Raw genomic sequence first — 15,910 nt, 5'->3', positions numbered from 1 at the left:
ACTTCCTTACCAGTTTCAACTATTCTGAGTGTGGAGGGGGCACCCCTCAAGGTGGCAAGCACAGCACCTACAGATAAAACAGGCTATATTCAGTATAGCTACAAAGTTAAGATTCAGAACAGCTTTCCTTTCCTCCCCTCAGGTTTGAAACAAGACATGCTTTTTAATACTTCTGTTTTTGAATGCTTATGCACAGTGCCACTCAGTGTCATCTGTGATGAGAATGGTTCTCCAGGGGCAAGGGAGATGGGGAAGGAATTGCTTGGTTATGTGAAACTCTTGAGTACAGGACTATGGCACCGAATGCTGACATTTTCCAGAGACCTTGGGGATTTTAGCTGCTCCCTCTTCTGGGGAAACAAAAGCATAGAGAGCACAGCAGCTGCTGGCATCCTGAAGCCACTCAGGCCCATTTGCTGCTACCCCATTTATAGCAATGGTGCTTGCTACAGTGATCACAGACTGCTGTGGGAAGGTGTTCTAGTTTGGAGGCAGAAATAAGGCTGTCACTTAGGAACCTTCTGGAGAGGTTTGTAGGGTGTTGCCATGAAAATTTTGAGATCTCTCAGGAGGATTCAAGGGACATCCCTGTCTACATAAAGAAACAGCTTCACATGTGCCCCCCCCTTTATTGTACTGCTACCTGTTTATCAGATGAATAAATTAATGAAAAGTTGATGGCACCCCCAACTTAGCAGGACACAACTGTCACTGAAATGGAAATACAATTGCACACTTACATGAGGTTCCATCCCCTGCGTCAGACTTGGCCATGGAGTGCAGTGTACTGTCCAACAGCTCCTGGCTCATGGCGTAGCTGGATTCCCAGTTGCATGTCGCCTTCCTCTTCCTCCTTGTTATTTCGGGGACCAATGACTTGGGCTCTTCTGAGGTATCTGTGGTGGTGTGTGGCATGGTGGGAGTGCCCCTAAGTGTGACATGTAACACTTTGTAACAGGGGAAGGGTTGTGGGTTGGCACCAAGTCATTTGTTGGCTTCCTGGCTTTTTGGTATGCCTGCTGCAGTTACTATGCTTTCAGTGAGCATTGCTGGTTATCTGTTCCTTTTCTTCTGCATCCCCCCATACAATCTTCTAGTAGATGGCCACATTCCTACAGCTGATCTGTACAGCATCCTCTCCCCGCAAGCCCAGGAGCACCAGTATCTCCTGTCTGCTCCAGACAGGCGCACAGCTAGGGTGTGTCATTGGTATGGTCAGCTGGGAGGTTACTAGGTGTGCTTCCCAAAATGGCCAGTTGGGACAAAGCATTTCAAAACTTTGCAGGGTTTTAAAAGGGAGAAGGACTTCTGATTTCTCTGAGTCCTGAGCATTAGAATTCACAATTGTGACCAGAACAGTCAGTGTTGGGAATTGTGGGATAGCTGCTGAAGGATTGCTAGGGTCAACATAGGTAACACAATGTCTACATTCATGCAATTGACTACAGTACATTGACTACGGCTCAGTGGCACTCAAGGAGGTGGTACTACCATTTAGGTGTAATAGAGGGTGCCCACTGGTGGGAGACAGATTTAAGTATGTTGACATAACTTCATAGTGTAGACCAGGTCATAGTCCTGACAAATGACAGAAAAGCACTGGCAATGTGAACACCCTTTGACTGCTCTAAGGTCTGTATCTTGTGACCCACCAGAGCTGGAACTGAATGTCGCAAACTAAAGGAAGGAGCTAGAAAATTAGACTTCAATCACTTAAAGGCCTGTCAGGTTATGAAGCACCAGTTCTTTTAACGCTCACTCTGATCTGATGAATATCTTGGTTTTAATTCCATCTTTAATTCTGGCTTGGTTTGTAACTGTAAACAGCTAAAACCAGACCAAATCAGGTACACTTTATGCATGTGCTTAACTTCACTAGCATGAGGAGGTGCCATTAATTTAATGGAAAATTGAAAAAGTTAAATTAAGTGTGTGCTTGTTTGCAGAATCAGTACCAACAGAGGATTGCCAACCCAGAGAATTCAAAAATCACAAGTCAGCTTCCCCCAAAATCATTAAGTTGTATTTAAGAACTTGAGTTGTTTGGGGTAAAATATTTTTGGATTCTTATTATTTGCCTTCAGGTTGTTGAGTCTTTGAGTCATTTTTGCAGATTTTTTTCCTGCAGCCTCAAGGATTAGAAGATTTTCATGAAAATTGAGATTCTCATGAGTCCAGAAGCTGGGACTATAAAAGATATTATTGCAAGAGTTGGCAGTGCTGCTAATAATAAAACTATGGATTATACAGATTGAACCTTTCTAATACAGAACTCTTTTGTCTGGCAAACTCCATAATCCAGAATGAGTTTAGTTAGCCAGACATCCACTTATCATGGGCATGGCCCAGTTTCCCATGGTCCCATAAAGTTTGTTCACAGCCACCAGTCCTGGCTCTTAGTGTTCAGTGTTTGGCTGTAATTTACACCTAAACGTTTTCTAAGAGTCCAATAAGCAGTGGAAGTGTTGGTCATGTACTAGAAAATATTGACCTCCTGTTGTCTGGCACCAGTAAGGTGCTGAGGGTGCCAGATGAGAGAGGTTCAGCCCGTACAGCTTTTGTAATTGAATTGTCCAAGCTGAAAAATATTGTATAAAGAGAAAAGCACTAGTGGTAAATTGCAAATTAGATATATATTTTTTTATACTTGACTCAGTTACCAAACTGAAGTCCGTGAAGCACTTCCTGGTGGTCCTCAGAAAGCTGACTGGTAGTATGGTCCTCTCATTTCCCCATTCCTCTCCTCGTTGTTCTTGTATATTGCATTGCATTGAAGGCAGCTAAAAATGTGTTGTTTTCCTAGTACTAATTTTTTGTCTAATTGCTACATTCTGATAATGGGCCTGTTCAAATGTGTGTAATATAAATATAGAACTATACCTTTTAAAATTGTTATTTAATGTAATCTGGTCTCTTTACATAGACAATATATGAGTTAGCACAAATTCCATGTAACTTTAGAAATCACAGTGCCCTGGGATGAAATAGTAGGTAAGTACAGTATTACTGCTACAGGTTGCACCTCCCTGGTCCAGCACTATCAGGACCTGACCAGTCCCAAACGAGAGAAATTGCTGGACCGTGGGAGGTCCCCTGCCACCAGCCCTCAAGCACCTCCTTACAGGCACCTTATTTTGGCTCCCGCCACTCCAGGCTCTGGCTTCTGCCCAGAGAAGGCTTTCACCATGGCCGCACACTGTTGAGGGGGGGTGTCTGTTCCTGGCACTGTGCAGGCTCCAGCCTCAACCCTGCACAGCCAGGGGGCTGCAGCAGGCTACAGTCCCAGTCCAGAGCTGCTGTGGTCCTGCACTGTTGGGAGGCTCCAGCCCAGCAACCTCAGAGCTGCTGTGGGGCTCTGGTTTCACGCAGGGCTCCAGCTCCAGCCCTGTGTAGTCAGGGTGCTGCTGCATTTCTGGCTCCAGCTCCAGCCCCTAGGCTACCATGGGGTTTTGGCTCTGGCTCCACAGTGCTGGGAGCTCTAGTTCCACGAAGCCCTCGAGTTCTATTATATGTGCCAAAAATGACAAGAAAAAAAGCAAGCAATTTTCCAATTAGCTTGGAAAATCCACAAATTATTAGATGGGCAAAGATCTGTAAAGACAAACTGTTGTCCAAACACTTAACGACAAACATCCCTGTTGAGTGAAGTGCTTAAACATGTGCTAACCTGCTTCAGGGCCTCCTTGAATAAACTTGTTTGTTTTCAACTCAGGGATGCTGCATCATAAAATATATTGTTAATATTAGCAAATAAATGCAGTTGAGTTTTAATTGTTGAATGCTTTATGTATACTAATGAATGGTCTGTAATATAATAGCTAGACATCTATTGGGGTGGTCGAGATGGTACTCAGTCCTGCCATGAGGGCAGAGGACTGGACTCAATGACCTCTCAAGGTCCCTCCCGTTCTAGTGTTCTGTGATTCTATAACCATTACTATTAAGTGTTAGTATTTTTTCTGAAGAGTAGAAAACCTTAGAGTTCAGTCGCCAAAGAGCAGCAACTATTTTGGCAAATGTGCTGCCATTTTAATGCCTGCTTTGCAGGGATTCAGATCACATGCAGCTCCTACTGATTGAACTGTGGTTCTAGGAGCTCAATGCCTTTGAAAAACCAAGAAATAAGTGACTCCTGTATATGTTTATAAAAATAACGAGGACTGAGTAACATGAAAATGTAGCACACATCTATTACATGTTGTTATGACAAAGAGTGAGACCCCTTTTATGTGCGAGAATTACCGGGGTATTTATGGCTTCTCAAAGTAAGCATTACTGACTGCATTCATTTTATGTTTTATTGGCTTAGATTCTCATGGGTGTAAATGATTATACAGGTTGAAACTCTCTCGTCTGGCAACATCCCTAATCCAGCAAAACAACGGATGTTGCTGAATCAAAGATCACCTGGACCAGAGAGCTCCAGCTGTGCGGGGCACAGCAGAGCCCTGCAGGTGGCACGGAGCCCCGCTGGCAGCCCCCTCTGGGGAGCCAGGTCAGGGAGCCCCCTAAGGGGAGCCTGGCTGGGGTTGGAGAGCCCCAATGTGGGGAGCCCAGCTGCAGTCAGGAGCTCCACCAGGAGCCCTGTGGTGAGGAACCAGTGGGGAGCCCAGCTGTGGCACAGAACCTCACCAGCAGCCCCTCACCATGAGGACCCTGGCCAGGGCTGGGGTAATCCCATGGCAGGGAGCTGGCCGTGGCATGGAGTCCCACCGGCAGCCCTGCAGCTGTGGTGACCCCGGCTGAGGAATGGAGCCCTGCCAGCAGCCCCGCAGCAGCAGGAACCTGGCCAGAGCTGGGGAGTCCTGCAGGAGTGGGTCCCTCTTCCAGGCAGCTGGGGTTCCTGATCTCCCCTCATCTGGCAGATCCCCTCATTCGGGACTACCCAGGTCCCAAGGCTGCCTGAAGAGGGAGGTACAACTTGTAGTTTGATTGAAATACATGATGCTGTGACCATTTATATAAGCTGAGCATCAAGCCTTTTTGACTTAATCGGACTTAAATGATGTGAAATATTTTACTTTTCTAGGGTGTGCTGATCTCCAAACACTTGATACTATGCAACCAATGGAAAGGAAAAGGCAGGGATACATCCATGAGTTGATCCAGACTGAAGAGAGATACATGGATGATCTTCTGCTTGTTGTAGAGGTGAGAGTTATTTGGAAACAAAATGAATTTTGAACAACTGACAAAGCAAAGTCTGTGATCTTCAGTACCTCTTCGTCACTAGATGATTGTTCTGACATTTGTTTCATAGCTGAGTTGTGTAAATCTGCAGACCTAGATGTGAATGCTTTGATGTTTTAACAACATAACAGCATTGTAGAATGTTTTCTCATATCAACCCTTCAGGCACTAAAAATAGCTGTTTTCTAAAGGAGAGATGCTAAGTTTGTACTGTGAGAACAGTGCAGTTAATTGCTGCTGTCTGCCACTTAGTGTATGTCTGTGTTGTGCTGTCAAAGTGCTCTAGAGAAGTGTAATTTTTAGTGCTTTCTATCATGTTGTGTGCCAGCAGCATCATATAGATTCTGCTGCCTTGGTGTAAAAGCTCCTGGTTCACATTGATACAGTCCTGTGGTGTACTTAAGTATAAGCTAGGTACATTTTAGAACGCATCATCAGGGTCCACATGTGGCAGGTAGCAGTCTGTATGTAGCACGCCTCTCTAGCATGATGTGCTCCATAGCCAAGCCCTTAGAAATCAATAGTCTATAGTTCGAATAACTCTGCAAATTCTCCTTTGCTACTGTCTTCAGAATATGTGGAAGAAACCAGCTATCCCCAGTGCCTCACCAAATTTCATGCAAGCCAGTTAGTGAATTGCTTGCTCTGAGATGATGTTGTTGCTTCAGTATTTATCTTCTTCCCCTAGAAAAACACTCCTTTCCCTGTGGCATTACCCTCGGTTATGAGCCCTGAAGTGCAAAAAAGTTTAAATATTTTTGCGAGTACTGTGCTTTCTTTCACTTTTCTACTAATGGCCCTTCTGACTTACTATCTAGTACTTAAGTATCACCCTTTGCCTTCGGCATTGGTCTGAGGCGGGGATTCCCAAACTGTGTTCCAGCAAATGTACCATGACCAGAAAAGGTTTAGGAGCTGCTGGTCTGAGGCACTGAGATATTATGGTGATGAGTGTGATGTAAGAGCCTATATAGAACAAATAGTCTGTAGAAGTCAAAGTGCTTTACAAATGTTATCTCGTTCTCACATACATTTACTTACCCTTTGCTGATGGGGTATGTATTGCTGACATTTTGTGAATGGGGAAACTGAGACAGGGATTGAGCAAATTGCCCATGGCTGCAGGGGAAACTATCCTAGTTCAGGGCAACCAGATCCACTAATGGGGGATGGGCATCATTAATGTGGCAGCGGTGGTGGCTGGAGCCTCAGGCCCTTTACATTGTTGACAGACCAGTACTGGTTGAGGGAAGAAGGCTGCCACAGTCCAGGCGATGCTGAGAGCTGGCTGTCCCAGCTCCATCCCTTATACCCAAGGCTCAGCCCCTTCTTGGAGTGTGAGGCAGGTTCCTCTCCATCCCACCCAGCTTTGCCCAGGAAGGCTGTCCGTCATGGTGTAGCAAGGGCATTAGCTCTTGGGCTCCTCTGCCCTGCCTCTGTTCCTTCTGACTGGGGCTTTCCCAGGATGTTCCCAGCCTACATGGTGGATTCTCCAGCAAGACAGAGTGGCTCACTAGGCATTTTTCTCAGGGGCTACAAACAGAATAATTGCCCAAGTTAATACAGCTCTTTCATTTATTCTTACGGCAAAAGCATTTCAGAGAGAACCTATTAAAGCCACAGATAACCTGCATGCTAATTAATAAGAGATCACCCCAACATCAACAAGGGCTCCAGCTGGTGAACAGCCATTTAAGTCCCACCAAGGAGTTCTTCTGTGGTCACAAGTTCATAACAGCTGTTAGCTTGGCGCAGTCACGTGCCTGAATCTGTCATTCTTTCATTTGGTTTGGGCCTCTGGTCGGAGACTCATAACACTGCCCAAGTTTGACATTAGTCACCCCTCCTAAAGCAGTTACCTACAACACCACAATATCACACAGCTATTTACATATTTACTACAATCAGCCCCTAAAATACTTAAGCTTTGTCCAGGAGATTGCCATGTCTATTCTGGGTTAGAACTCAAGTTCCTGCTTCAGTCATGCACTTCAACCACCCATCTTTGAGCTGAAGTTTTTACTTGCACTTACCTTGTTGTATCTCGGCAATGGGCAACCCAGGCTAGCGAGTGAGTCGCATGAGGGGCCCTCCTTCATGTCAGTGGGCTGCAAGATTCTTGGAGCTGAGATGGTCCCCCAGGATAGAGTAGTTTTGCTAACTGCTTGCACACCTAGAATGTGTGGGTGTGCCCATGTAGCAGCAGTTTGATTGGATGCAGAAGGAGCACACAGCTCTCATGGTCAGTGTTGTCTGCAGTCAGCACACCTCTCACTTCACATCCCTTTGCTTTACGTGCATGTGCCTTTAGTAATACTGGTAGGAAGAAAACTACAAGGATGGAAACCAGTGGAATCTTGCAACTCTGTGTGGGCAATGGCAAACAAAATGTTTTGTGGGCCACACATAAAACCCTGATGGGCGTCATATGATGTGCTGGTGTATCTCATCAGATGTGCTTTGTGACTGCCACCATCACACCTGGGCACTGAACTTAGAGCCTCACAGAGCTGATGGTGTGAGTCTCTGCAGCTTGAGCTAACAAGCCAGGCACTTGATAGGGGAAGAATGTAGCAGACTGGTTCTTTGTGGATTGGGCTCAGAGGGGGAGGCATCACATGCACTGGCTTGACCCAGGAATTACATATTGTGTACCCGATTGCTGCTCTTTGAGTTCTGGTCTCTGTGTTTGTTCTACACATGGGTACAGATGTGTATTAGATGTCTGAAAAATTCCAGGATTTGTATTTTTAATTCTGTATTCCCCTGGGTTTCTTTCATCCACTGGAAACAGAAGAAATAGAAACAGTATTACCTCTAATGTGCTATGAATCTCAATATTCATGTCTCTGTGAAAGCTAAGGGATTTGGCAAATTTTAGAAGAAAAGCCTCATTTGTAAGATTTCGAGCCACATTTCAGACCTGGAGGATTTGAGAAATATCTAAGCTCTGTATTGAACTTTTTAATCTCTTGAGGTTTACCCTTTCACCATGGTAATGCTCATAGCAGGGAAATGGTTTTTTTAGTGTTTTTCTATAATTTGCCTATTCAGATATTTCACACTACACCCATTTAAGATTCTAGGTGCAGGTACAATGCACCATATAAATACATATCTAACAGTGCTAAGGATAACTCAATAACAATAAAATCATCCCCTTCCCCTCAGGAGTTATCTGGGACATTCAGTGCACCCCAAAGAGTCAGCTTGTACTCTGACATTCTAAGGAGTTAGCAAATTCCGGAATCTAGGGCCAACTACTATTGGTGCCCTGCCCCAGTCTTCTGACAAACCCTTCCAGGAACTGCAAATTCAAATGTTGATTTCAACTACGCAAATAGTCATGAGATCCTAAAGTACGCAGGACTCAAGCCAACAAAGAGCTTCACAGATCCAGAGCTTTTTTTTCTTTGTTCACCTACTATCTTCCAAACCACTCACTTTCCCTCCCTCATCTCTTGTAGAATTAATATATTGCTACATGCTATAAATTGTCACTGGGTGATGGTCCTTTCCAATTCTTATCTCTCTTCTGTGAACTTCTGCCCTGGCAGCTGTCTGCTGCTGTACATTTTTTCATTCTTCTGAATGTTACACATCAAGAAAGTAACATTTGTCCACCTGCTAATTATAGCATTATGGCAGGTGTCAACAGGAAGTGACACCTAACATAATACTATAATTGGCTGGTGAGCAAACGTTTTGTGGCATGTAGTCTTCCAAACTAATTTTTCTTAGTGTGTGAGCAGTAGTTAAGTCTTAGGAAGCCATGCTGTGGTCATGGTGGTAGTCTGAGCTATGTAAAGATCTGTATAAAGGTGGTGGTTCTTGACAGGAGCTGTGCAAGCATCAGGAGAGTGTATTCTCTTCCTTGGGCTCTGCTTTGACTACATTTTTGAAGCAAGGGTGGTCTGTGGTTAGGACACTAATCTGGGACTTAAAAGAGCCGGGCTCAGTTCCCAGCTCTACCATAAATCCCTTGTTTGACCAAATGGAGGCATAGAAGCACCTCAGAGGGAGATCTAGATAGGCAGTTTCCTTTAGGAAGCGAGGCATTGGTGTTAGGCTGAGATTCCTGAAAGAAGGGCTTAACCCGCATGCTAGTTTAACTGTCACTCTTCCAGGACTGGCTGTCTATGTGTAAATAAAAGAGGTTATGTTTAAGTATATCCAGACTCTACCTCACTGATTTCATTGCCCCTGTGAAGCCCACCTGCAGGGCCTTGATATCTGCTAGCATTTAGCAAAGTGGTGGTGCTGGTGTCAGAGTGAGACACTGGTGTTTGAAGAAGGGACAACCATAGGAACACACAGAAAACAGCTGTAGTAAGTGATCTGAAAAAAATTCTGTTAAAGAGCTTCCTGGTCTGCAGAGATTCTCAGGAGAAATTTATGAGTGAGTACCATGACGCTCTGAATGCTTCAGTACATTGTGCCAAACCATGAATAATTTAACGGAAGAATGGCCATACTGAGTCAGAACAAAGGTCCATCAAGCTCAGTATCCTGTCTTCCAACAGAGGTCAGTGCCTGATGCCCCAAAGGGAGTGAACAGAACAGGTAATCACCAAGGCAATCCCTCTCCTGTCATCCATGTCCAACCTCTGACAAACGGAGGCTAGAGACACCACTCCTATCTATCCTGGCTACTAGCCATTGATTGATCTCATCTTCCTGAATTTATCTATTTCTTTTTCGAACCCTGTTAAAGTCTTGGTCTTCACTACCTCCTCTGGCAAGGAGTTCCACAGGCCTGCTATGCACTGTGTGAAGAAAAACTTTGTTAGTTTTATACCTGCTACCCATTAATTTCGTTTGGTGACCCCTAGTTCTTTTGTTATGGGAACAAGTAAATAACTTTTCCTTATTCATTTTTTTCATACTAGTCATGATTTCATATGCCTTTATGATATTCCCCCGTCTCCTTTTTTCTAAGCTGAAAAGTCCCAGTCTTTTTAATCTTTCTTCATATGGCTCCCTTTCCAAACCACTAATCATTTTGGTTGCCCTTTTCTGAACCTTTTGCATTGCCATTATAAGAAAATACAACTGGCCATGTTCTGCTTTCTCTATGTTTGAAGTTGCTCACCTGTCTGTTCTTTGACTGTAGGTTTTCCAGAAACAAATGGCTGAGTCAGGCTGTCTCACAGAAGGAGAGATGGGATTGATCTTTGTTAACTGGAAGGAGCTCATAATGTCTAATACGAAGTTACTTAAGTGAGTACAACTAGCATTTGTACCGCTGAAACTACACTTCAGGGGTGTGAAAAATCTGCAACCTTGGGAGGCAGAGTTATGCTAACCAAAGTTCCTGGGCAGACAATAGTAGGTTGATGGAAGAATTCGTCCATTGACCTAATTACCATCTCTCAGGGAGGTAAATTATCTGCTGATGGAAGAATTCCTCTTCTCAACACAAGGAGTGGCTACACAAGGGGACAAGGGTACAGCCCCAGGGCATTTCAAAGGGACCTGGAGTTTCCACCACTGCTACTTTGGCAGCAGCTGGTGCTCTGCATCCGTTTGAATTGCTATGGCAACACTACTGTGCCTGACTGTGAGGGAAGGGGGTGGGGCCACTGCAGTGGTCTGAATGGCACTGTGGGCTAAATGCTGTCAGACTCACCCCTTCCATCCCTTGGTCCTGCCCCCGAGCCGGGCCCTCCTCCCACCTTGTTCTGGGGTCTGTGGTGACTGTCAGCAACAGTGGTCTACACCGACGCACTGCTGCGTTGTAGCCATGCCACTGCAGAATTTGAATCGTAGACAAGCCCCCAGTGTTTCTCCTCCTGCTGTTTATTTCCCACTTGAGAATCCTGTGATGTAAAGTCAAAGCATTTAAGTATAATATCACTGAGAGAGGGTTGTGAGAGGAAAAGGAACAAACAGGAGGAGATGAGCTTTTAACAGAGATTATTAGACATAAAGAATATGTGAGGAAAATACATAAAACATGTATTTCAGAGTTTTCTGGAGTGAATTTTTGCCACGGCAAGCTTGTTGATTATTTATGTTAAAGTGGGATGATGCTATATGTACGTATGGGGTTAAATCAGACAGCAGATCAGCATTTCTCTAACTGGAGGGCTGACATAAAAGGGGATTACAAGACTGTTATAAGGGGTCTTGAGAGTGGTGCTGGCAAGTGCAGCACTTCTGCCAGTTAACAGCACAGAAGCAAAGCTGTTTTGTGTGGGGGAGGGGGATGTCACCACTTTTTTATGGGGTGTCTTCGCACCCTGAAATATTGTCAAAGGGGGGGAATCCAGCAGAAAAAAAAGTTTAAGAATGCCTGGATTAGATGATCATGATGGTCCCTTCTGGGCTTAAAGTATGTGAAACCTGGGCTGCCAATGGCTGCACTGTTTGTCCAAAAATGTTTCTAAGGGGGGAGAGAAGCATTCCCTTTGTTTCAGATATTACTTCCTCAGCAGTCTACATCTGTTGAACAAGTCCATCAGTACAGCATGTGGTGACAGCATTCAGTCAGATTTCTTATACATCCAGAGGCTAATAGTCCTGGGAGGGAGGTTTTTTCTTTAGGGACTCAATGATATTGAGTGGAATCAGGAATCCACCAGTCTGGCAGATGGAAATTCACAGGCTTCATGGTTAGGCTACTTCTGAAATACAAACTCTGACATCCTTTCCCTTGCAGAGCCCTGCGTGTGCGTAAGAAGACGGGAGGTGAGAAAATGCCTGTGCAGATGATTGGGGACATCCTGGCCGCAGAGCTCTCTCACATGCAGGCCTACATCAGATTCTGCAGTTGCCAGCTTAATGGAGCTGCATTGCTGCAACAGAAAACAGATGAAGAAACAGAGTTCAAAGACTTCTTAAAGGTATTCTATTCACTAGCTTCCATATAGGGTCCTGGTTTCCTTTCCCCTGATAGCAGAAGACCCTGATCTCCCACCACTGCCGCTGCTCCTTTGAATTCAAAAGCCTCTTCAGTCAAAGGCTGACTTGTCCAGAAAAACCCTGGCCTTCAGAATCCTTCATGCATAGATACAATCCCCTACTTTCCTGTTAATCTGATACGGTGATTGTGTTAATGTTCAGTGTATGTTCATGCTGTACAATTGGAGGGAGGGATAGCTCAGTGGTTTGAGCATTGGCCTGCTAAACCCAGGTTTGGGAGCGCAGTCCTTGAGGGGGGGCATTTAGGGATCTGGGGCAAAAGATATATTTAAAAAAAAAGATGGTGCTTGGTCCTGCAAAGAGGGCAGGGGACTGGACTCAGTGACCTCCCAAGGTCCTTTCCAGTTCTATGAGATGTGTATCTTTATATATACATAAACATATATATAAAGATGTGTAACTTCATACGTGTGTAGTAACAGAGAGTAAGCCATGCTAGTCTATACACTATCAAAACAAAAAGCAGTCAAGTAGCACTTTAAAGACTAGCAAAATAGTTTATTGGGTGAGCTTTCATGGGACAGACCCACTTCTTCAGACCATAGCCAGACCAGAACAGACTCAATATTTAAGACACAGAGAACCAAAAGCAGTAAGCAAGGAGGACAAATCAGAAAAAGATAATCAAGGTGAGCAAATCAGAGAGTGGAGGGGTGGGGGGGAAGATCAAGAATTAGATTGAGTCAGGTATGCAGACGAGCCCCTATAGTGACTCAAAAAGTTCCCATCACGATTTAAACTGTGTGTTAGTGTTCCGAATTTGAATATAAATGTCAGTTCATCCACTTCTATTTCTAAAACGGAGCGATAATTTCTCCTCAGTAACACACGTCTTGAGGTCATTGACAGAATGCCCCATTCCATTAAAATGTTGACTAACTGGTTTGTGGATCTGGAGTGTTTTGATGTCTGTTTTGTGCCCGTTGACCTTTTGTCTAAGGGAGTTAGAAGTCTGTCCAATATACAAAGCATCTGGGCATTGTTGGCACATGATGGCATATATGATGTTAGTAGAGGAGCATGAGAAAGTGCCCGTGATTCTGTGAGTAACCTGGTTAGGTCCAGTGATGGTATTTCCAGAGAAGATATGTGGACAAAGCTGGCAGTGGGCTTTGTTGCTGAGAAAGGTTCCAGGACTGGTGTTCCTGGGGTATAGACTGTGGCTGTTAGTAAGGATCCTCATGAGGTTGGGAGGTTGTCTGTAGGAGAGAACAGGCATCTCACCCAGGGCCTTCTGGAGTGTAGCATCCTGATTAAGAATAGGTTGTAGGTCTTTAATAATTTGTTGCAGTGGTCTGAGTTGGGGGCTGTAGGTGATGACCAGTGGTGTTCTGTTCTTGGCTTTTTTGGGCCGATCTTGGAGTAGCTGGTTTCTGGGTATGTGTCTGGCCCTGTCAATTTGTTTTTTTACTTCTCCTGGTGGGTAATTCAGGTTTATGAATATCTGGTAAAGTTCTTGTAGTTTTTGGTCTCTGTCAGTTGGATCAGAGCAAATGCGATTATACCTAAGAGCTTGACTGTAAACAATGGATCTAGTCACGTGTGCAGGATGGAAACTAGAAGGGTGTAGATAAGTATAGCCATCAGTAGGTTTTTGGTACAGTGTGGTACTGATCAGGCCATCCTTGATTAGTACTGTAGTGTCCAGGAAATGTATCTCTTGCATGTTGTAATCGAGGCATAAGTTGATGGTGGGGTGTAGATTGTTAAATTCTCTGTGGAATTCTTCTAGAGCCTGATGCCATCATCACCATCCCTGATGCCACCACAGCCAATCTGGTGTCTGACCTCTGTAACTTTGTTCTCACACACAATCATTTCCGTTTTGGGGACAATTTATACCTCCAGATTAGTGGAACTGCTATGGGCACCCGCATGCCCCCACAATATGGTAATATATTTATGGCTGACCTGGAACAACGATTCCTCAGCTCTCGTCCCCTATTATCACTCCTCTACTTAAGAGCCATTGATGACATCTTTATGATTTGGACCCATGGTACAGAGGCTCTAGAAGAATTCCACAGAGACTTTAACAATCTACACCCCACCATCAACTTATGCCTCGATTACAACATGCAAGAGATACATTTCCTGGACACTACAGTACTAATCAAGGATGGCCTGATCAGTACCACACTGTACCGAAAACCTACTGATCGCTATACTTATCTACACCCTTCTAGTTTCCATCCTGCACACGTGACTAGATCCATTGTTTACAGTCAAGCTCTTAGGTATAATCGCATTTGCTCTGATCCAACTGACAGAGACCAAAAACTACAAGAACTTTACCAGATATTCATAAACCTGAATCACCCACCAGGAGAAGTAAAAAAACAAATTGACAGGGCCAGACGCATACCCAGAAACCAGCTACTCCAAGATCGGCCCAAAAAAGCCAAGAACAGAACACCACTGGTCATCACCTACAGCCCCCAACTCAGACCACTGCAACAAATTATTAAAGACCTACAACCTATTCTTAATCAGGATGCTACACTCCAGAAGGCCCTGGGTGAGATGCCTGTTCTCTCCTACAGACAACCTCCCAACCTCATGAGGATCCTTACTAACAGCCACAGTCTATACCCCAGGAACACCAGTCCTGGAACCTTTCTCTGCAACAAAGCCCGCTGCCAGCTTTGTCCACATATCTTCTCTGGAAATACCATCACTGGACCTAACCAGGTTACTCACAGAATCACGGGCACTTTCTCATGCTCCTCTACTAACATCATATATGCCATCATGTGCCAACAATGCCCAGATGCTTTGTATATTGGACAGACTTCTAACTCCCTTAGACAAAGGGTCAACGGGCACAAAACAGACATCAAAACACTCCAGATCCACAAATCAGTTAGTTAACATTTTAATGGCATGGGGCATTCTGTCAATGACCTCAAGGCATGTGTGTTACTGAAGAGAAATTATCGCTGCGTTTTAGAAAGAGAGGTGGACGAACTGACATTTATATTCAAATTCGGCACATTAACACATGGTTTAAATCGTGATGGGAACTTTCTGAGTCACTATAGGGGCTCGTCTGCATACTTGGCTCAATCTAATTCTTGACCTTCCCCCCCACCCCTCCACTCTCTGATTTGCTCACCTTGATTATCTTTTTCTGATTTGTCCTCCTTGCTTACTGTTTTTGGTTCTCTGTGTCTTAAATATTGAGTCTGTTCTGGTCTGGCTATGGTCTGAAGAAGTGGGTCTGTCCCATGAAAGCTCACCTAATAAACTATTTTGCTAGTCTTTAAAGTGCTACTTGACTGCTTTTTGTGTGCGTGTGTGCGCGTGTGCGTCTTAAGTCTTGCTCCCTTGTGATTGTTTTATTCCTATTTCCATTCTACTGCTTTACATTACTCCAGCATGCTTGCTGCATCTACAAAGTTACAGGACTTGTGTCTACCTCACTTTCAAGATTCCGATTACCAAAGAGTTGATTCATTTGGACTGCAAGGCTTGATTCAAACACCTGCATAAATTACAAAATGCATGAGGTGTCTCTAGGTTTGGCTGTTTGGGACTGTGTGATTGCTAGAGGTGCGAGAACATCACACCAATTAGACGAGAGCTATGAGACTAGCTGAGCACAACATTACATAAAATAAATAAAAGTAAGGAACTGCTGCTGCAGCTCAATTGATGAGATGTCTTTGACGAGGTACAATAATCAGTGAAGGGAAAATGCCAAAACATTGGACACAGAGTTCGGTTTAGTTTTTAAACAAACTTTTCTAGATCCTTATGTACAATAAAATCTTAGCTGTGAATTACAGGGTTTTGG

The 15,910-nt window shown here is 44.4% G+C and overlaps 1 protein-coding gene across 3 annotated transcripts in view; it reads left to right on the top strand.

Annotated features, from left to right (window-relative positions):
- Positions 1–15,910, top strand: part of ITSN2 (intersectin 2) — a 129,725-nt gene that overhangs the window by 99,804 nt on the left and 14,011 nt on the right. For all 3 annotated transcript variants that reach the window (XM_074991341.1, XM_074991342.1, XM_074991343.1), the window contains 3 exons: positions 5,030–5,151; positions 10,304–10,410; positions 11,852–12,035. In XM_074991341.1, the coding sequence (XP_074847442.1) occupies positions 5,030–5,151; positions 10,304–10,410; positions 11,852–12,035 (413 nt within the window). The remainder of the gene's footprint in view (positions 1–5,029; positions 5,152–10,303; positions 10,411–11,851; positions 12,036–15,910) is intronic.

Source organism: Carettochelys insculpta, chromosome 3 (genome assembly GCF_033958435.1).
Source record: "Carettochelys insculpta isolate YL-2023 chromosome 3, ASM3395843v1, whole genome shotgun sequence".
Lineage (NCBI taxonomy): Eukaryota > Metazoa > Chordata > Testudines > Carettochelyidae > Carettochelys > Carettochelys insculpta.
This window is presented reverse-complemented; position numbering and strand designations above follow the sequence as displayed.